The 23,006-nt window shown below is 50.9% G+C and overlaps 1 protein-coding gene and 1 long non-coding RNA gene across 2 annotated transcripts; both read left to right on the top strand.

Annotated features, from left to right (window-relative positions):
- The first annotated feature begins 280 nt into the window (after positions 1-280).
- Positions 281-7,380, top strand: LOC142908619 (uncharacterized). Its single transcript, XM_076059386.1, has 6 exons — positions 281-415; positions 940-1,138; positions 1,698-1,876; positions 5,441-5,817; positions 6,023-6,188; positions 7,010-7,380. The coding sequence occupies exons 1-6, from the start codon at positions 322-324 to the stop codon at positions 7,378-7,380; spliced, it is 1,386 nt and encodes a 461-aa protein (XP_075915501.1). The 5' UTR covers positions 281-321.
- A 1,255-nt stretch (positions 7,381-8,635) lies between these two features.
- LOC142908586 (uncharacterized) lies at positions 8,636-11,576 on the top strand. The gene is made up of 2 exons (XR_012931877.1): positions 8,636-8,940; positions 9,153-11,576. It is a non-coding gene; the product is annotated as an uncharacterized LOC142908586 (long non-coding RNA).
- Positions 11,577-23,006: the final 11,430 nt, after the last annotated feature.

Here is a 23,006-nt window from a genome sequence, read left to right on the forward strand (position 1 = left end):
CTCATGGTAGGTATCCCAATGGGATTCGATTCTATGCGCTTTAAATCACTAGCTAGATCGATTCCTATGTTATTAGAACAAATCGCCATAATCAATTCCCATGTTATCGAAAATGTATTCGATTCCATTTTACACTCACGACCAACGTCAATTCCAATGCAGTCCCAATAGGGATCGAAGCCATCGGCTACATTTTTGACCACTATCGATTCGCATTTGTTATCCCCATAGGAATCGATCCAATTTTTTTTATTTAACCTTGAATCGATTTCCTCAGCACGTGACTTGGGTGAGGCGGGCGCTTGGCTGCGTGTGGGGTTAATGGCGATGTCGAAACTCTACAAACTTGGCCTACTCTTCCCCTTCATCCTGCCTCTCCTCCTCCTCCACCACCTCGTCACGTGCAGCAGCCACGGTGAGCAGAGCCCGAGGTGGTCGATAAATCGGGTGCCAGGTTGTGATTGTGTGGAGCGTGGTGGTGCAGTGGTTAGCGCACTGTGTAAGTGTGAGTGGGGAGTGGTGGTGCAGGGGTTAGCGCACTGTGTGTGAGTGTGTGGGGAGTGGTGGTGCAGTGGTTAGCGCACTGTGTGTGGGGAGTGGTGGTGCAGTGGTTAACGCACTGTGTGTGTGGGGAGTGGTGGTGCAGTGGTTAACGCACTGTGTGTATGTGAGTGGGGAGTGGTGGTGCAGTGGTTAGCGCACTGTGTGTGTGTGAGTGGGGAGTGGTGGTGCAGTGGTTAGCGCACTGTGTGGGTGTGAGTGGGGAGTGGTGGTGCAGTGGTTAACGCACTGTGTGTGTGGAGTGGTGGTGCAGTGGTTAGCACACTGTGTGTAAGTGTGTGGGGAGTGGTGGTGCAGTGGTTAACGCACTGTGTGTGAGTGAGGAGTGGTGGTGCAGTGGTTAGCGCACTCTTGAGTGTTTTTTCCCCATCTGCCCAGCTCCGCTGTTCCCACTGAATGTTCGTTTGGAGACTCGAGACCTCCTGGCGACCCTTTGCTGGGACCCCGTTGAAGCGGCTCCCAGTGGGGATGGAGGGGATAGACCCCCACTTGTTGATCCTTTAACCATCAACTCGACCACCACGACCACGACCAACTCAACGTTCCTGAATGTTACATACAGAGTTCAGAGCAAACTGTGAGATGCTCACTCACTCAGCCACTCACTCACCAACCCACTCACCCACTCACTAACCCACTCACTTACCCACTCACTCACCAACCCACTCACCCACTCACCAACCCACTCACCCACTCACTCACTCACCAACTCACTCACTCAGCCACTCACTCACCAACCCACTCACTCACCCACTCACTCCCCAACCCACTCACCCACTCACTCACCAACCAACTTACCCACTCACCCACTCACTCACCAACCCACTCACCCACCCACTCACTCACCAACCCACTCACCAACCCACTCACTCACCAAACCACTCACTCACCCACTCAATCACCCACTCACCCATTCACCCACTCACTCACCAACCCATTCACCCACTCACCAACCCACTCACCCACTCACTCACCAACCCACTCACCCACCAACCCACTCACACACACACCCATTCACCCACTCACTCACCAACCCACTCACCCACCAACCCACTCACTCACACACACACACGTCTCTCTCACCCACTGGCTCCTCACCACCCTCACCACTCCTCCCTGTGTCTCTGTCTGCGCAGCTTCAGACGAGCCCGCTGGCAGACCGTCTGCGCTGCAACAACGGAGACACGGTGCGACGTCTCCTCGGCGCTGGACGATCCCGGTGACCGCTACCTCCTCCGTGTGAGATTCTCCTTCTCATCCTCGCCGTCACGATCCTCACCCTGGGTCGCGGTTGTGGTCCTGCCCTTGATGGAAAGTGAGTGGCACGAGATTGTACATATGCCTGTGTCTCTGTGTGTGTGTCTCTCTCTCTGTGTCTCTGTGTGTGTGTCTCTCTCTGTGTCTGTGTGTGTGTGTCTCTCTGTGTCTCTCTCTCTCTGTGTCTCTGTGTGTGTGTGTCTCTCTGTGTCTCTCTCTGTGTCTCTCTTTGTCCGTGTCTGTCTGGTGCTCACTAACAGCACTTGCCCCAATGGTATTTTTCAGGCTACACGGAGGATCTTTGTCATCTTTGTCTGTGTGTGTCGCTGTGTATGTCTATGACTCTTTCTGCCTGTGTGTGTGTCTTCGGCTCACAAGGGGAGATCACACAAACTCCACTCACTCTGTAGGACAGGGGGAGATCACACAAACTCCACTCACTCACTCTGTAGCACAGGGGGAGATCACACAAACTCCACTCACTCACTCTGTAGGACAGGGGGAGATCACACAAACTCCACTCACTCACTCTGTAGCACAGGGGGAGATCACACAAACTCCACTCACTCACTCTGTAGGACAGGGGGAGATCACACAAACTCCACTCACTCTGTAGGACAGGGGGAGATCACACAAACTCCACTCACTCACTCTGTAGCACAGGGGGAGATCACACAAACTCCACTCACTCACTCTGTAGGACAGGGGGAGATCATACAAACTCCACTCACTCATTCACTCACTGTAGGACAGGGAGAGATCACACAAACTCCACTCACTCTGTAGGAGAGGGGGAGATCACACAAACTCCACTCACTCTGTAGGACAGGGGGAGATCACACAAACTCCACTCACTCTGTAGGACAGGGGGAGATCACACAAACTCCACTCATTCACTCTGTAGGACAGGGAGAGATCACACAAACTCCACTCACTCACTCTGTAGGACAGGGGGAGATCACACAAACTCCACTCACTCTGTAGGACAGGGGGAGATCACACAAACTCCACTCACTCTGTAGGACAGGGGGAGATCACACGAACTCCACTCACTCACTCTATAGAACAGGGGGAGATCACACAAACTCCACTCACTCTGTAGGACAGGGGGAGATCACACAAACTCCACTCACTCACTCTGTAGCACAGGGGGAGATCACACAAACTCAACTCACTCACTCTGTAGGACAGGGGGAGATCACACAAACTCCACTCACTCACTCTGTAGCACAGGGGGAGATCACACAAACTCAACTCACTCACTCTGTAGGACAGGGGGAGATCATACAAACTCCACTCACTCATTCACTCACTGTAGGACAGGGAGAGATCACACAAACTCCACTCACTCTGTAGGAGAGGGGGAGATCACACAAACTCCACTCACTCTGTAGGACAGGGGGAGATCACACAAACTCCACTCACTCTGTAGGACAGGGGGAGATCACACAAACTCCACTCATTCACTCTGTAGGACAGGGAGAGATCACACAAACTCCACTCACTCACTCTGTAGGACAGGGGGAGATCACACAAACTCCACTCACTCTGTAGGACAGGGGGAGATCACACAAACTCCACTCACTCTGTAGGACAGGGGGAGATCACACGAACTCCACTCACTCACTCTATAGAACAGGGGGAGATCACACAAACTCCACTCACTCTGTAGGACAGGGGGAGATCACACAAACTCCACTCACTCTGTAGAACAGGGGGAGATCATACAAACTCCACTCACTCACTCTGTTGGACAGGGGGAGATCACACAAACTCCACTCACACACTCTGTAGGACAGGGGGAGATCACACAAACTCCACTCACTCACTCTGTAGGACAGGGGGAGATCACACAAACTCCACTCACTCACTCTGTAGGACAGGGGGAGATCACACAAACTCCACTCACTCACTCTGTAGGACAGGGGGAGATCACACAAACTCCACTCACTCTGTAGGACAGGGGGAGATCACACAAACTCCACTCACTCTGTAGAACAGGGGGAGATCACACAAACTCCACACACTCACTCTGTAGGACAGGGGGAGATCACACAAACTCCACTCGCTCTGTAGGAAAGGGGGAGATCACACAAACTCCACTCACACACTCTGTAGGACAGGGGGAGATCACACAAACTCCACTCACACACTCTGTAGAACAGGGGGAGATCGCACAAACTCCACTCACTCTGTAGGACAGGGGGAGATCACACAAACTCCACACACTCTGTAGGACAGGGGGAGATCACACAAACTCCACTCACACTGTAGAACAGGGGGAGATCACACAAACTCCACACACTCTGTAGGACAGGGGGAGATCACACAAACTCCACTCACACACTGTAGAACAGGGAGAGATCACACAAACTCCACTCACTCACTCTGTAGGACAGGGGGAGATCACATAAACTCCACTCACTCTGTAGGACAGGGGGAGATCACACAAACTCCACTCACTCTATAAAACAGGGGGAGATCACACGAAGTCCATTCACTCACTCTGTAGGACAGGGGGTGATCATACAAACTCCACTCACTCACTCTGTAGGACAGGGGGAGATCACACAAACTCCACTCACACACTCTGTAGAACAGGGGGAGATCACACAAACTCCACTTACTCTGTAGAACAGGGGGTGATCATACAAACTCCACTCACTCTGTTGAACAAGGGGAGATCACACAAACTCCACTCACTCTGTAGGACAGGGGGAGATCACACAAAGTCCACTCACTCACTCTGTAAGAAAGGGAGAGATCACACAAACTCCACTCACACACTCTGTAGAACAGGGGGAGATCACACAAACTCCACTCACTCACTCTGTAGGACAGGGGGAGATCACACAAACTCCACTCACTCACTCTGTAGAACAGGGGGAGATCACACAAACTCCACTCACTCTGTAGAACAGGGGGAGATCACACAAACTCCACTCACTCTGTAGGACAGGGGGAGATCACACAAACTCCACTCACTCACTCTGTAGCACAGGGGGAGATCACACAAACTCCACTCACTCACTCTGTAGGACAGGGGGAGATCACACAAACTCCACTCACTCACTCTGTAGGGCAGGGAGAGATCACACAAACTCCATTCGCTCACTCTGTAGAACAGGGGGAGATCACACAAACTCCACTCACACTGTAGAACAGGGGGAGATCACACAAACTCCACTCACTCTGTAGGACAGCGAGAGATCACACAAACTCCACTCACTCTGTAGAACAGGGGGAGATCACACAAACTCCACTCACTCTGTAGAACGGGGAGATCATACAAACTCCACTCACACTCACTCTGTAGAACAGGGGGAGATCACACAAACGCCACTCACTCACTCTGTAGGACAGGGGGAGATCACACAAACTCCACACACTCTGTAGGACAGGGGGAGATCACACCAACTCCACTCACACACTCTGTAGAACAGGGGGAGATCACACAAACTCCACACACTCTGTAGGACAGGGGGAGATCACACAAACTCCACTCACACGCTCTGTAGGACAGGGGGAGATCACACAAACTCCACTCACTCACTCACTCTGTAGGACAGGGAGAGATCACACAAACATCCCTCGCCATGACCCCCCCTCTCCCGTGTCTCAGCTGTGCTCAGCGCTCCGTCGTTCACCCTGAGGCTCGACAAACTGACGCGGGGGGAGGAGGAGGAGGAGGGCGATGGTGGTGAGGATGAGGATGAGGAGTGCGGTGTTGTGGGTGACGATGAAGACAACGACGATGATGGCTACAGCGACAACGACGACGGCGATGACGATGACCGTGACGGCGGTGACGATGACCGCCGTGATGACGGTGGTCCTGGGGTGGCTGGGGAGTTGGAGGCGGTGGTCGACGGAGAGCCGGAGGTGCGGAAGCTGTCGTTGTTGGTCTCCGTCGGGCGGAGGTGGAGGGCGCTGGTGTCGCACGACGTGAAGTTCCACCATCAGGTTAACATTTCGACAAGAGGCGGCGTTCAACTCACGGTGAGAGATTGCGGGAGTTGTGACGGGGGTCGGGAGGTTGTGGCGGGAGATGTGCGTGGTTGAGTGGGTGGGTGGCGATGCTGCTACTGATGATGATGATACTACCAATGACACTACTACTGATGATGCTACTACTACTGATGATGATGCTGTTTCTGCTACTACTACTGCTGCTACTACTGATGATGATGATGCTTACTGCCAGGAGCGCTTCATCGGATGCCGGTACCAACACCGAATGATGCTTCTGCCGGGACGCGAGGATGAGTACTGCGTCCGCGTGAGAATGGTAGCCGACTTGCCACGGTGGAAGGCAGGGGAGTGGTCTCCACTGTCGTGTGTCTCCGTCCCTCCACCACACAGCACCGTGGGTGAGTGGGTGGCTGGGTGAATGAGTGAGAGGTATTTTTGTGCGTGTGAAGTGGGTCTCTGTGTGAGTAGTCTTGTGGATCTCTATGAGTGGTCTATGGGTCTCTGTGTGAGTAGTCTTGTGGGTCTCTGAGTGGTCTATGGGACTCTGCGTGAGTAGTCTATGAGTTTCTATGAGTAGTCTATGGATTTCGATTTAAAGCTTTCGTGACTGCAAGGATTCATCTTTGGTTCTTTCGGTAAAGTCACCACGTAGAATGAGAATAAAATAAATTGATAAAATAAAATAACACAATAATATTCTCACGACGTTTCGGCCACAACACAAGCGGCCTTCATCAGGTGAAGGGACGAGACTGTCTGGAGGACAGCGCTGGAGCGAACACGAGGACAGCGCTGGAGCGAACACAGCCACGCTCAGACCAGCGCTGTTCTCCAGACAGTCTCGTCCCTTCACCTGATGATGGCCGCTTGTGTTGTGGCCGATACGTCGTAAGAATATTATTGTGTTATTTTATCAATTTATTATTTTATTCTCATTCTACGTGACTTTATCGAAATTACCAAAGAGGATAGTCTATGGGTCTCTATGAGTACTCTATGGATCTCTGCGTGAGTAGTCTTGTCGGTCTCTAAGTCGTCTATGGGACTCTGCGTGAGTAGTCTATGGGTCTCTATGAGTAGTCTATGGGTCTCTGTGAGTAGTCTATGGGTGTCTGTGTGAGTAGTTTATGGGTCTCTATGAGTAGTCTATGGGTCTCTATGAGTAGTCTATGGGTCTCTATGAGTAGTCTATGGGTCTCTGTGTTGTCTTCCCACCCAGTCCCTCGTGTGGGTGTCGACACGGACGGCCAGGTCACGGCGGTGGTCGGCCAGAAGGTGGCGCTGCTGCGCTGCGTTCTGTGGGGTGCGGCCGTGGTGGTGGTGCAGGCCAACTGGCTGAAGGCCTCCCGTGGCAACGTCTGGGCGGGGGCCAATTTGGCCGCACTCAGCCCGCTGCACGGCACGGCGTACTCCAACTCGTCCCTCGCGGGCCGACTGCGGTTCCGCGTTGGGGGGCCTCCCGGCGATGTCTCGCTGGAGCTGCTGGACGTGCGGGCTGGCGACGGGGGCCTCTTCCTCTGCCACGTGGCCACCTTTCCCCACGACAACTTCGAGGGGAGGGTCAACCTCTCTGTCATCGGTGAGGATTGACACTGCCCCACGCAGAGACCCATAGACTCATCATGCAGAGACCCATAGACTACTCACGCAGACACCCATAGACTACTCACACAGAGACCCATAGACTACTCACACAGAAACCCATAGACTACTCACACAGACACCCATAGACTACTCACACAGACACCCATAGACTACTCACACAGAGATCCATAGACTACTCACACAGACACCCATAGACTACTCACACAGAGACCCATAGACTACTCACACAGACACCCATAGACTACTCACACAGACACCCATAGACTACTCACACAGAGACCCATAGACTCACACAGACACCCATAGACTACTCACACAGACACCCATAGACTACTCACACAGAGACCCATAGACTATTCACACAGACACCCATAGACTACTCACACAGAGACCCATAGACTACTCACACAGACACCCATAGACTACTCACACAGACACCCATAGACTACTCACACAGAGACCCATAGACTCACACAGACACCCATAGACTACTCACACAGACACCCATAGACTACTCACACAGAGACCCATAGACTACTCACACAGACACCCATAGACTACTCACACAGAGACCCATAGACTACTCACACAGAGACCCATAGACTCACACAGAGACCCATAGACTACTCACACAGACACCCATAGAATATTTACACAGAGACCCATAGACTACTCACACAGACACCCATAGACTACTCACACAGACACCCATAGACTACTCACAAAGAGACCCATAGGCTACTTACACAGAGACCCATAGACTACTCACACAGACACTCATAGACTACTCACACAGAGACCCATAGATTACTCACACAGAGACCCATAGACTCATCACACAGACACCCATAGACTACTCACACAGAGACCCATAGACTCATCACACAGAGACCCATAGACTCACACTGAGACCCATAGACTACTCACACAGACACCCATAGACTACTCACACAGTCACCCATAGACTACTCACACAGAGACCCATAGACTCATCACACAGACACCCATAGACTACTCACACAGAGACCCATAGACTCACACTGAGACCCATAGACTACTCACACAGACACCCATAGACTACTCACACAGACACCCATAGACTACTCACACAGAGACCCATAGACTCATCACACAGAGACCCATAGACTCACACTGAGACCCATAGACTACTCACACAGACACCCATAGACTACTCACACAGTCACCCATAGACTACTCACACAGAGACGCATAGACTCACCACACAGAGACCCACAGACTCACCATACAGAGACCCATAGACTCACCACACACAGAGACCCACAGACTCACCACACAGAGACCCATAGACTCACCACACAGAGACCCACAGACTCACCATACAGAGACCCACAGACTCACCACACACAGAGACCCACAGATTCACCACACACTGTGCGTGTTGTGGGGATGCTCCGTGTGTAGTTGCTAACGCTAGAGAGTGGCAACAAGGCGGATGAAGGGCTGCACGAGTTGCCACCGCAGCCTCAGCACCAAGACAGCGGAGCTGGAAGCTACGACTACGCGGTGAGGAGGGGTGGGTGGTGAGTGAGCGGTGAGCGAGCGGTGAGCGGTGAGCGAGCGAGCGGTGAGCGGTGAGCGAGCGAGCGGTGAGCGAGTGTCCGCCCACATCACCGATGCTCCTGCTTAGGCTGAGTGAGCGATCCGCTTCTGGCCACCCCAGGGGGGGGGTGGGTGGGGTCGGTCACCGTCTCTCTAATTTATTCCGACCCCCGCAGGTTTTCAAAGACGAAGATGACGACGAGGCGAGGGAGGAAGATTTTTGAGAAGCGGCTCGGGGTGGGGGGGGGGAGGAGCGAGAGTGCTCCACCTTGCCGTGCTCCACCTTGCCGTGCTCCACCTTGCCGCGCCCCATCTTGCCGTGGTTGCCGGGGCAACGCCGGGGCTTGTCGCTTCGCGAGCGGGTGAACCCCCCCCGAAAGAACCAAGAAGATTTGTTGTTGTTGTTTGATCCCAACTGAATTTCGATTTAAAGCTTTCGTGACTGCAATGATTCATCTTGTTTGGTTCTTTCGGTAAAGTCACGTAGAATGAGAATAAAATAATAAATTGATAAAATAAAATAACACAATAATATTCTCACGACGTTTCGGCCACAACACAAGCGGCCTTCATCAGGTGAAGGGGCGAGACTGTCTGGTAGGACAGCGCTGGAGTGAAAGAGCCACGTTCAGATCACGGCCTTTAAGCTGTGTGAGAGGAACAAAGCGCCTTGACAAAGGAATTAGCATATAATTTAGCATTGAAATGGCTGAATGATTAGCTTGTGGCTGGTCACAGAAATAGCTATGTTAAAAGTTAAAGCATACACATCCGCAGAGGCACCCATTGTTAAAGGAATTAGCATAGAATTTAGCATTGAAATAGCTAAGTTAAGGCATACACATCCACAGAGGCACCCCTTGACAATGGAATTAGCATAGAATTTAGCATTGAAATAGCTGAGTGATTAGCTTGTAGCTGCTACAGAAACAGCTACGTTAAAGTCAGAGCATACACATTCACCGAGGCACTTAGTACAAATCAAACAGGAGAATTTAGCATTGAAATAACTAGGCGAATTTAGCATTGAAATAACTGAGTGATTAGCTAGTGACTGGTCACAGAAATGACTACACATCTGAGCTATTCACAGTACTATATAGTGAACCAATACAAACTAAAATATAAATGACCTTCATGTTATCAATAAACTCTATATTCTCCAATCAGCTAAGCTACCAACAATAAGTCGTTATATATCACAATGCTATATGGCGAAAAAATGGGTGGATTCTTACCCTCAAATTTCAGCACCACGGATAGCTACGGGCCCCATTCAGACGGACGAGTTCGTCCATGGTCGGAACAGAGGAGGGGGAGAGAGACAGCTGCGAGGCCCTAGTATACTCCATGTTGTAAAACTATACCATTAACCGTGGTGTGAGAGGAATTAAGAGGCAATGCTGGCGAAAGAGCTGCGGTCTGAAGGTCATCGTAAAAATACAATTAAGAACAGAAATGATTTAAAACATCTTTCCAGTGGTTACTAAGCCTGAATCCATCTTCTCGGTTGAAATTGTCTCTGTGCTTGTATATGTGAATGGCCTCATGAACGAATCTCTCATGGTAGCCGGTTGGTTTGCAAAGAACCTCCGTCTTGGAGAAGTCAATGTCATGTGAGCCCACTGAATTATAACAGTGATCTGCCACGGCAGAGGAGTTCGCCCTACCGTGTTTCAAGTCTGCTTTATGTTCGCGGATGCGGTCCGAGATATGTCTTTTGGTTTCTCCAATGTAGCTACTACCACAGAGGCACTTTAGTTTGTAAACGCCCGGGTACTGTATGTCTGGAACAGCATCTTTTACAGATGGAACTAAATCACGGATTTTATGTACTGTGTTGAACCATCACCTTACCCTACATTGCAGGGGTCACTAAAAAGATCTCCAAAATCCTGAATAAACACAAGATCCAGGTCCGATTCAACACAGTACATAAAATCCGTGATTTAGTTCCATCTGTAAAAGATGCTGTTCCAGATGATCCCAACTGAGCGATGTTTTTCAGCATTGGGGGATATTTGCCTCGTGCCGGTTACAATCGGTGCCCCGAGTTTGGCTTTTCACTTTTTTTTGGGGGTGGGAATTTTGTTTTACGAGCTCTCTGTTACCGGACGCAGTTTTTTGTTATTTTATTTTAGTCTTCGCGACGGTCTCTCACCTCCCAGCGCTTTCCCCCGGCGTTGGTGTGCCGCTGGACGGGAGGCGACTGGGCGTGGTGCCAGGGAGCCAGGTGAGAGGGGGGTGGGGGGGTGGGGGGAGAATTTAAATTCGCCTTCGCGTGGCCGGGGGTCAACGAGCGGCGAAATCGGCACGGTCCGTCACGACGTCCGGCACCGAGAGGGAGTTCCGCGTGTTTATATTATTGTTTTACCGGGGCGACAAGCGGCGTCACGATGGCGCGTACAACGCCGTGAGCCTTCGTGCGCCACGTCAGCGTCCCGGTTTTTTTATTTCTCCCCGAACCCGGCCAGTTTCATCGGCCGCTCCCACGATGCCGCGGCACTTTCGTAGTTTGACGCTGTTGGTTTTCGGCGAGCCGATATCAGCCGGGTTAGATTGTGTGAATGAATAAATGCACAAATGTGGCTGTCGCCTGACGAAGCTGGTTGTTGTGATTGCTGGCGAAATGTCACGGTGTCCAGAGTGCAAATGTTGTTGCTTGGCTCGCTAACCCACCAGTGTGATGTGCTAGTGTACTACACTACACTATACACTACACTATACATTACACTATACACTACACTATACAATACACTGTACACTACACACTACACTATACACTACTATACACTACACGATACACTGCACTATACACTACACCAGTGGTTCTTAACCTTGTTGGAGGTACCGAACCCCACCAGTTTCATATGCGCATTCACCGAACCCCTCTTTAGTGAAAAATAAAATGTGATTTTTTTTCAAATTCAAGACATAGATATGTTTTTTACTGGTACACAAAATGAGCCGTGCATGAACATTACCTTGTTCAAAGAATAAAACCAACACAATGCATAAACTCACAACAAATTACATACCTGGAAATCAATGTGACTTCTGCTGTTGCCTTTGAGAGATCAGTTCAGATATGCGTGGCTTCACCTTGGCAAGTGCCACTCTCATGTCATTTTCACAGCAAAGTCTGTTCCTTTTCTTCGTTTTTATGTCCAGCATCCTCGAAAAGGATTGCTCACAAAGATATGTTGTAACAAATGGTATAAAAAAATCCAGGGCTTTCTTAGCAATAACTGGATACTTGTTCATTTGTCGACACCAAAACGTTGAGAGCGTTGTTGTTCTGAAGAGTTGCTGTTGAACCTGGCTCTGCTGAATTTCAATGATTTCGTCGAGGAATTCATCATTGACATCTGTTTCAACAGCAAACGTGAACGGCTGTCTCACCCATGCTGGATATGACTCTCTTGTAGGGAAATATCCGTCGAGAGACTTTGCAAGCTCATCTAAGTGCGTAGCAATTGTTTGCTTCAGTTCCGTGGATACAGAAATATCTCCGATTCCAGACACATCTTCGATCTTACTTGCACAGTCGTCCAGAAGCGGGAAGTTTGCGAAGTTATTGTTCTCTGTTCGTCGTTTCCATAACGGTAGCTTTTTTTGAAAAGCCTTCAGGTGTTCTTCCGCTTCCATGATATTGACTCCACCACCCTGCATCTGCTGATTGAGATGATTGAGAGCTGCGAATATATCAGCCATATACGCTAAAATGAGAATGAACTCAGGATTTTTGAAGCAATCTGCATGGCAGTGTTGGTGCTCTTGCAAAAACAGGGCTAATTCCACACGCATGGCAAAAACACGATTCAGCACCTGTCCCCGGGATAACCACCGAATATTAGAATGGAGCAGAAGTACCTCAAATTCAGAGCCCATTTCTTTACACAGCTCACTGAAGATGCGGTGCCTCAGAGCACTTTTTCGCACATAGTTCACACATTCCACCACAGTTTTTAATACTTCTGCCATTTTTGGAGGTAAGGTTTTTGTTGCCAACGCATGCCTGTGCAGAATACAATGCGTCACAATGATGTGTGGTGCATCGGCCTTTACTAGCGCACCAAAACCAGACTTTCTTCCCAGCATGACTGGAACTCCGTCCGTACAAACTGCAGAAACCATATCCCATGAAAGATTGTTGTCTCTGAAGAAGTCATCCACAAGCTTCTTCACATCGGCTGCCTTCGTTGTTGTTGTAAGAGGCTTACAAAATAAAAACTCTTCTTTTATCATGTCGTCTTTCACATAGCGTACAAAAACAGCAAGCTGGCTTAGATCAGAAACGTCTGTGGTTTCGTCGAGTTGAAGGCTGAATTTTGCCGGGCTTGAAATCAGATCCGCGACTACTTGAGCCAAGATGTCTTTACTCATGTCTTCTATTCTGTCACTGACGGTGTCATTTGAAAGGGGAATTTGTGATAATTTACCTTCGGCCGCTGTTCCGAGTATCAGATTCGCCATCTTTTATGCAGCTGGTTTCACAAGTGTTTCACCAATGGTGTGTGGCTTGCCCTGCTTTGCGATCAGGTAAGCAACTTCGTACGATGCTGTCAGAATCGGTTTGTTAACAGGTACAAATCCAAGAGCAGGCAGAGTGGCCCTTTCATCGAATCTGGCTCTCTTCACCCTGAATTCAGCAAGTGTTGTGTTCTTGTATTCCCCGTCTCCATGCAGCTTCAAGAAGTGTTCCTTTAGTTTTGCCGGTGCAAGACTAGAGTTGCTCAACTTGGCGTTGCAAATCATGCAGATAGGACGCTCACTCCCATCACGTTCCGTGATACATGAGAATCCATGTTGTACATATTCGTCCGACCACTTTCTTCTTTTGCCCGACATAGTATGGATAAAATATTAAAGAAATCACACGACGTACGACAACAACAGTCACACGTTGACTACTGAGTACGCACTAAATTCCCCGCAGCGCTGATTGGCCAAGCAGTGTAGCATGATCATCTGCAGCCAGTGATGGCCAAGCGGGCCGTGTGTGTCATCACAAATTTACACAATAATTCAAGTGTGTCCGGACCTCCGTGGCGGGGGCTCTGCCGAACCCCTGAGATCGACTCACCGAACCCCTGGGGTTCGATCGAACCCAGGTTAAGAACCACTGCACTACACTATACACTATACACTACACCATACACTACACTATACACAGGTTGAAATTGTGTCTGCTGTGTATATGGATGGCTTCATGAACGAATCTTTGTTGATGGCCATCGTCTTAGAGAAATCAACTTCGTGTGAGCCAGCCGTAGTATTAAAATAATCATCAGCCACGGTAGAAGCGTTGGTCCTACCGTGTTACCAAATCTGCCTTCTGCTCACGAACACGGTCTGAGACACGTCGCTTAGTTTCCCCAATGTAACTGCAGACACAGCTTAGTTTGTAGACGCCGGGATATTGCATGTCAGGAATCTTGTCTTTCACAGATGGGATCAGATCGCGAATTTTATGTACTGTGTTAAATCGTACCTGGATCTTGTGTTTGTTCATGATTTTGGAAATCCTTTTGGTTACCCCTGCTATGTATGGCAAGGTGATGGTTTTTATTGGATCCTCAGATGGCTCCTTCCTCACGTACTCTTTGGTTCTATTCGGTAAAGTCACGTAGGTTAAAAAAATAAAACAACAAAAATCACGACGTTTCGGCCACAACACAAGCGGCCTTCATCAGGTGAAGGGACCGGGCTGTCTCGAGGACAGAGCTGGAGTGAAACACAGCCACGCTCAGACCGCGACCTTTAAGCTGTGTGCGAGGAAACAAGGTGCCTTGACAAAGGAATTAGCGTAAAAAAATAGCATTTGATTGGCCGACTTATCATGATGAATGGTGTACATGCGGGTGCACATGCCGGTTGGCGCGGGGGGGGGGGGGGGGGGAGTTTACATATTGATGGTGTGAAAAGAGAATTTTTAAGAACTGCGAAAGTTTGGGGTACCACTACTTTGCGGATTGTGTAGTCAGACAATCCATTCGCCTTGAGGGCTTGGTGTACGTGTTTTGAGTTCACTGGTCAGGCGTTCGTGGCCGGAGATGCACTGAGCTCTGTGGTGTAGCGTTTTGACGAGGAAATTCTTCCGGGATGGATGGTGCTGGGATTCGGGTTTTAGGTAGCCGTCAGTCTGGGTTACTCTCCTTTAGACAGAATGGCTCATTGAGCCATCTGGTCTCTCTTTGATTGAGACATACAAGAAAGGTAGCATGCCATCCGTTTCTACCTCCGTGGTGAATTTGATGGCTGGGTTTATGGAATTGATGTGGTTGAGGAATTTTATTTTGAGCCGGTCGGCCATGTGGCCAGATGACAAACGTGTCATCCACATAGCTCTTCCACAAGGACGGACGTAGAGTGGATGCCTGGATGGCGTCCGTCTCAAAAATTTTCCATGAAAACATTGGCCACAACCGGTAATAAGGGAGAACCCATAGGGGTGCCTTCAACTTGTTTGTCGAATGTTCCATTCCGGGTGAGTATTGGTGAGGCAGTGTCTCGCCAGGACCGGTACATCGGCATTCAATCCTCGTTGGACCAAATCCTCAATGATTGCAATGGGTATCGGGCACAGGAACTTTGGTGAACAAAGAAACTACATCGAAACTGACGAGTAAGTCACCTGGGAACAGTGAGATGTCTTTCATTGACGATACCAGGTGAGCTGAGTTAAGTACAGAAGAGGTGGTCTTACCAGTGAATGGCTGAAGGTCTCAGATATCGGGCCAGTTCGTAGGTGGGTGAGCCAATGGTGGAGACGATGGGACGGAGTGGTGTACCTTCTTTATGGATTTTTGGTAAGCCATATAATCTGGGTGGTCTAGCAGCAGAAGGTTTTAAGGAAAACCGTTTTGGTCTGTTCAATTAATGAAGCTGAATCAGTGATGATGCTGTTCGTTTTTGTAACGAGGCTGTTGGTGGGATCTCTTTAAATTGTTTGTGTAGCTACCATCATTAAGTAGCTCCTGAATTGTTATTGTTCTATGTGATTTTGTCCATGATGACCGTGGCATTGCCCTTATCGGCTGAGAGGATCACGATATCATCTCTCTTTTTCAATTGAGATTATACATGTATTTATTTACTGCCAAGATGGCGCCGATGATGGCAGCCTCGGCCGGTTGGTGCGCCCTGTTTTGTCCAGTTTTGTCTTGAGAGGGGCTTGCTGTTCAACACACTCGTGCTGGTGAGAGAGGCCTGCTGTTCATCACACCCGTGCTGGTGAGAGAGGCCTGCTGTTCAGTACACCCGTGTTGAGGGGCCTGTTGTTCAGCACACCCTTGCTGGTGAGAGAGGCTTGCTGTTGAGAGGCCTGCTGTTCAGCACACCTGCGCTGGTGAGAGAGGCCTGCTGTTGAGGGGCCTGCTTTTCAGCACACCCGTGCTGGTGAGAGGGGCCTGCTGTTCAACACACCCGTGTTGAGGGGCCTGCTGTTCAGCACACCCGTGCTGGTGAGAGGGGCCTGCTGTTCATCACATCCGTGTTGGTGAGAGGGGCCTGCTGTTCAGCACAACCGTGCTGGTGAGAGAGGCCTGCTGTTCAGCACACCCGTGTTGAGGGGCCTGCTTTTCAGCACACCCGTGTTGGTGAGAGAGGCCTGCTGTTCAGCACACCCGTGCTGGTGAGAGAGGCCTGCTGTTCAGCACACCCGTGTTGAGGGGCCTGCTGTTCAGCACACCCGTGCTGGTGAGAGGGGCCTGCTGTTGAGGGGCCTACTGTTCAGCACACCCGTGTTGGTGAGAGAGGCCTGCTGTTCAGCACACCCGTGCTGGTGAGAGAGGCCTGCTGTTCAGCACACTTGTGTTGAGGGGCCTACTGTTCAGCACACCCGTGCTGGTGAGAGGGGCCTGCTGTTCAACACACCCGTGCTGGTGAGAGGGGCCTACTGTTCAGCACACCCGTGCTGGTGAGAGGGGCCTGCTGGTCAACACACCCGTGCTGGTGAGAGGGGCCTGCTGTTCAACACACCCGTGCTGGTGAGAGGGGCCTGCTGTTCAACACACCCGTGCTGGTGAGAGGGGCCTGCTGTTCAACACACCCGTGCTGGTGAGAGGGGCCTGCTGTTCAACACACCCGTGCTGGTGAGAGAGGCCTACTATTCATCACACCCGTGCTGGTGAGAGGGGCGTGCTGTTCAGCACACCCGTGCTGGTGCGAAGATGGCGCTGATGATGGTAGCCTCAGCCGGTCGGTGCGCCCTGTTTTGTCTTGTTTTGTCTGTCAATTCAGTGTTTTGCCAAGATTTTCGGAGTTCTCTAACAAGAGACGAACTTTTAAATATCAGGGAAACAACTCCTGTGGATTTAATTCCTACTTTTCTGCTTCCAGCGGCAGAATTAGTAGGCATTCTAGTCAATGCCGCGCTAGGCTTTGCTCAAGCAACGAAACGCCGCCCAAGGGGTAAACGGTCGGGGGCTCTAGTACGGCTACGCAGACGCGGAATCCGAACAGTGCTGCCGAGCTTTTTCCTCTCCAATGTACGTTCAACAACAAAATGGATGAACTTCAGCTACTGATGGTAAAAAACAAAGACTTTCTTTCAGCTTCTACATTGTGCTTCACGGAAACATGGCTGTGTGATTTGATTCCGGACACTTCGCTACAACTAGCAGGATTCCATCTTGTAAGATCGGATCGTGACATAGCACTCTCCGGCAAGACGAAAGGCGGTGGTATTTGTTTTTACATTAACAGTGGCTGGTGTGTAGATGTCACAGTGATTCTGCAACATTGTTCTCCACTCCTTGAATCAATTTTTATAACCTGTAAACCGTTTTACTCGCCTCGCGAGTTCGCGTCGCTCATTTTGGTCGGAGTTTATTTGCCGCCTTGTCCTCAGGTTAAAGAGGCCCAACGCATGCTCGCCGATCAGATTCTGAGTGTGGAGCGAGCAAATCCAGATTCGTTGGTTATCGTACTTGGCGACTTTAACAAAGGTAATCTCAGCCACGAACTCCCCAAATACATACAATTCATTAAATGCCCAACCAGAGAAGGGAACACTCTGGATCACTGCTACACTACAGTCAGTAGAGCCTACCACGCCGTCCCCCGAGCAGCACTAGGACACTCTGACCATGCCATGGTCCACCTGATTCCTGCATACAGGCAGAAACTAAAACTCTGTAAACCTGCTGTGAGGACATCTAAACAGTGGACCAGTGAGGCTGTGGAAGATTTGCGGGCGTGCTTAGATTGTACTGACTGGGATATGTTCACGACTGCTACCAATAGTCTGGATGAACTCACAGAGGCTGCGACGTCCTACATCAGCTTCTGTGAGGACTGCTGTATCCCAACACGTACCAGGGTGAACTTTAACAACAATAAGCCCTGGTTCTCAGCAAAGCTCAGAAGGTTGAGGTTGGAGAAGGAGGAAGCATTTAGGAGTGGAGATAGAGACAGATTCAAGGAGTCGAAGAACAGGTTTAGCAAAGCGGTGAGAGAGGCTAAACGACTGTACTCAGAGAGACTAAAACACCAGTTCTCTACAAAAGACGCTGCTTCTGTCTGGAGAGGGCTCAGGCAGATCACCAACTACAAACCCAGAGCCCCCCACACCACTAACGACTCCCGCCTAGCCAACGACCTGAACGAGTTCTACTGTAGATTTGAAAGACAATTGGACTGTCCTGAACCACCCCTTCCGACCCAAGAGGCCCCATCCCCCACCAATACTACAGAGACGACTATCTCCCTTCATGAGGGAGAAGTTAATAGACTTTTCAAGAGGCAGAATCCACGCAAAGCAGCCGGGCCAGACTCTGTCTCTCCAGCCACCCTCAGGCACTGCGCTGACCAGCTGTCTCCGGTGTTCACCAACATCTTTAACACCTCCCTGGAGACATGCCATGTACCAGCCTGTCTCAAGTCCTCCACCATCATCCCTGTGCCCAAAAAGCTAAGGCCAACAGGACTAAATGATTACAGACCGGTCGCCCTTACATCTGTGGTAATGAAGTCTTTTGAGCGCCTGGTCCTGGCACACCTCAAAGCCATCACAGACCCTCTCCTGGACCCCCTTCAGTTTGCCTACAGAGCCAACAGGTCTGTGGACGATACAGTTAACATGGCCCTCCACTTCACCCTACAGCATCTGGACGCCACAGCATCCTACGCCAGGATCCTGTTTGTGGACTTCAGCTCTGCCTTCAACACCATCATCCCTGCCCTGCTTCAGGACAAGCTCTTCCAGCTGAACGTGCCATACACCACCTGTAAATGGATCACAGACTTCCTGTCTGACAGGAAGCAGTGCGTTAAGCTGGGAACACAAGTCTCTGACTCCAGGTCCATCAGCACCGGAACTCCTCAGGGCTGCGTCCTTTCCCCTCTGCTCTTCTCCCTGTATACCAACAGCTGCACCTCCAATCATTTGTCCGTCAAACTATTGAAGTTTGCGGATGACACCACCCTCATTGGGCTGATCTCTGGTGGGGATGAGTCTGACTATAGGTGGGAAGCTGACAATCTGGTGACCTGGTGTAGCCAGAACAACTTAGAGCTAAATGCTCTAAAGACAGTTGAGATGGTTGTGGACTTCAGGAAGAATACAGCACCACTCACCCCCATCACCCTGTTAAACTCCCCAGTCAAAATTGTAGAGTCCTTCCGCTTCCTGGGCACTATTCTCTCCCGGGACCTTAAGTGGGAATTGAACATCAGCTCCCTCACCAAGAAAGCTCAACAGAGGATGTACTTTCTACGGCAGCTGAAGAAATTCAACCTGCCAAAGACAATGATGGTGCAATTCTATACAGCGATCATTGAATCCATCCTCACCTCCTCCATAACCGTCTGGTATGCTGCTGCCACTGCCAAGGACAAGAGCAGACTGCAGCGTATCATCCACACTGCTGAGAAGGTAATTGCCTGCAATCTACCAACCCTCGAGGACCTGCACACGACAAGGTCCATGAGGCGAGCGAGGAAGATTATGGCCGATTTCTCCCACCCTGGACACTCTCTGTTTCAGCTACTCCCCTCCGGCAGAAGACTTCGGTCCATCAGGACCAAAACCTCACGCCATAAAAACAGTTTCTTCCCATCTGCTGCTGGCCTGTTAAACAAGGCCAAGGGCTAACACTGTTTTTAACATTTGATCTACAGAATGACACCTTACCGATATTAACTATGTTACCCTAATTGTATTTTTTATTTTTAAATTATATCTTAAAGCTATTTTATATTCGATATTTATTTAATTTTATATACTTCAGCCCCTTGGTGTTAGACTTTTAACCCTTATTATAGTAAGACTTGTTTAAAACTTATTTAAGATTTTAGATTCCTATATGTTGAATGTATGCACCATCCTGCCAAAGTAAATTCCGTGTCGGTGTGAACTTACATGGCGAATAAAACCCTTTCTGATTCAAAACGCTCATCCTTACTGACGTTGCTGGCTGGCATCTTAGCGCTCTTGAGGGTTGCAGCGATCTCAGATCTTGTCGCGTCTGCAGCCACGTGTCCCCAAACCCTTAAGAGCGACATGGACCTGGGCAACGATATCATCCGCTGGTTTGTGTTTGTGGTGACTACAAAGTTTAACCGTTAGCCAAAGCCGGCTTCAGACCATTGCAAATAGGGCTATTACTCAAGATTAATAACAACCTCGTCAACGTCAAACTTTTTAACGTGTTGATCTGACTTCTTCTTGGAAAGGAGGTTGAACTTGGAAATCAGGTTATCTTTACATTCAGCTGACACGTTATCTACACGTTCCCAATCAGACGTAGACATTTTATTTCCCCCCCGTCATTGTTAAGTGCGATTTCCAGAGTGTCTCGTCCGCGTGATCTAGTTCAGCGCGTAGCAGTCTAATTCTCTCTTAGATCAGGGGCCAAGCTATAGGCCCCTGAACAAGATTCGTTTGGCATTGGAAGACGTGATGTGTGGTGCCACCGGAGCGGGGCAGCTCGGCCTCCCCCCCCCCACGAACGCACGCACGCCCCCACTAAACACTCGCATGCACCCCCCTAGGGTCTCGAGGAGGGATCACTTGGTACGATGGGTTTTCACCCGAAGACCCCACTAGCAGGGATCACGTGGTACGATGGGTTTTCACCCGAGGACTCCGCTAGCAGGGATCACGTGGTACGATGTGTTTTCACCCGAGGACCCCGCTAGCAGGGATCATGTGGTACGATGGGCTTTCACCCGAGGACCCCACTAGCAGGGATCACGTGGTATGATGGGTTTTCACCCGAAGACCCCACTAGCAGGGATCACGTGGTACGATGGGTTTTCATCCGAGGACCCCACTAGCGGGGACGTTCCACGGCTTCCCCGGACCAGGAAATTTTCCGAGCCCCCCCCAGACAGGATTATGTGGCGCCCTCCCCCCACAAAAAAGGGGGGCATAGAGCTTAGAGCTTTACAGGCCGGCCGCGATGAAGCATACACAACACGTGGGGGGGTGGTGGGAACTTCATCCAGCACCCAGCGTCAGAGTAAACAGCGGGCTGGGAGGGTTAAAGCAACAGGCCGATAATAAGTAGACACACAGAGAGAGGGACAATGGGGAGGGGGGTGGATGACGCGACCACCCCCTCCTCCCATCCCCAACGGCCAGAGCGCTCCTAACGGCCGCAAAGAGGATTCGATTGGATGCGCAGGATGATGTCACATGACCCGGGGGGGGGGGGTGGGGGGCGGAGTTAAGGGGCTTGGGACATATATAAGGGTGGTGCAGGAGGGAGAATTTGTGGCAGAGTCCTTCTGGAGCGGCGGCGGTGGCGGGAGACAAGTTAGCCGTCCTCAGGGTCCGCGCTCGGGACGCCCGCAGGGTGGAGCTGAGAGCGATCGACGAGACAAAGTCCCCCAAGGCGAGAGAGAGAGAACATCTCCCTCGGCCCCGTTGGGCAGCGGCGGCAGCGGCCGCAGAGGTGAGCGGCGGACACGGACAAAGGAGGTCAGTTCGGTCGGCTCGGGCTCAGGCGGTGGACGCACTCTGAGACGGGTAGGTGAGAGAGGAGGAAGGGCTGCTGCTGGCTGGAGGGGGACATACACGGGAAAAAAATCTTAGCGCAGACTACTGACTTTGTGACGCATGTGTGTGCGTGTGTGTGTGTGTGAAGAGCGGTGGGACAGCGATCGGCGTACGACGGTGTGCGTGTGTGTGCATGTGTGAAGAGCGGTTACGGCCTTCATAGGTGCTGCTCGCTAACAGCACTTGCCCCTACAGTCTGTTAAGGCTATATGGGGGATCTTTGTGAAGAGCGGTGGGACAGCGATCGGCGTACCACGCTGTGCGTGTGTGTGGGTGGCTTTAATCAGCATAGGCACCCGTAAATAAATAATTAAACAGAGGGACGTTTGACTTTCACCGTAAGCGAGCGCGCAGAGATTAATTAATTAAGTGCTTACCGAGCGCGTGCAGAGATTAATTAATTAATTGCTTACCCAGCGCGTGCATATTAAACTACCCTACTACGGCTGCCCGCACCCACGCGCGTGGGTGGTCGCGCGCGTGGGTGGGGGGGTCACGTGGGTGGGGGAGGGCCGTCCAGCGCCCGTTGGCTGTTGACACAACGGCTTAGTATAAATAAATAATTAACTCTGAGCAGCCGCCAGCGGCGAGTGGGGGGGGTGGAGGGGTGCTGATGTCACCCCACCCGCTCGCGGGGGAGGGGGGAGGGGAAGATCAGCCCCCCCCCCACCTAGTGGGGAGTGGGGAGGGGGAGATCAGTCCCCCCCCACCTAATGGGGAGTGTGGAGGGGGGCATTAGCCCCCCACAGATGGAACCAGGGGGGTCGGTGTGTAAATGAGACCGGCGTTCCCTTTGAGAGTGGCTCACATCTCTTCAGGACACGTGAGCGACTCGATCGGGATGAGCTTTCTTGTGCTCGGGAGTTTGTTAAAAGATCTTCACGGCGACGTGGAAACGCTCCCTGTAGAGGCTTCACAGCTCTTGGGATTCTCCTCCTGCAAGCTGAACACAACAGCAGCCTCCATCTGTCACGCACCGGGGCTGTGGGCGGGGCTGTGGGTGGGGCTGTGGGCGGGGCTGTGG

The sequence above is a fragment of the Petromyzon marinus genome, unplaced genomic scaffold (assembly GCF_048934315.1).
Source record: "Petromyzon marinus isolate PM22_M1 ecotype Great Lakes invasive population unplaced genomic scaffold, UKy_Petmar_22M1.pri1.0 PM_G_Scaffold_10, whole genome shotgun sequence".
NCBI lineage: Eukaryota > Metazoa > Chordata > Hyperoartia > Petromyzontiformes > Petromyzontidae > Petromyzon > Petromyzon marinus.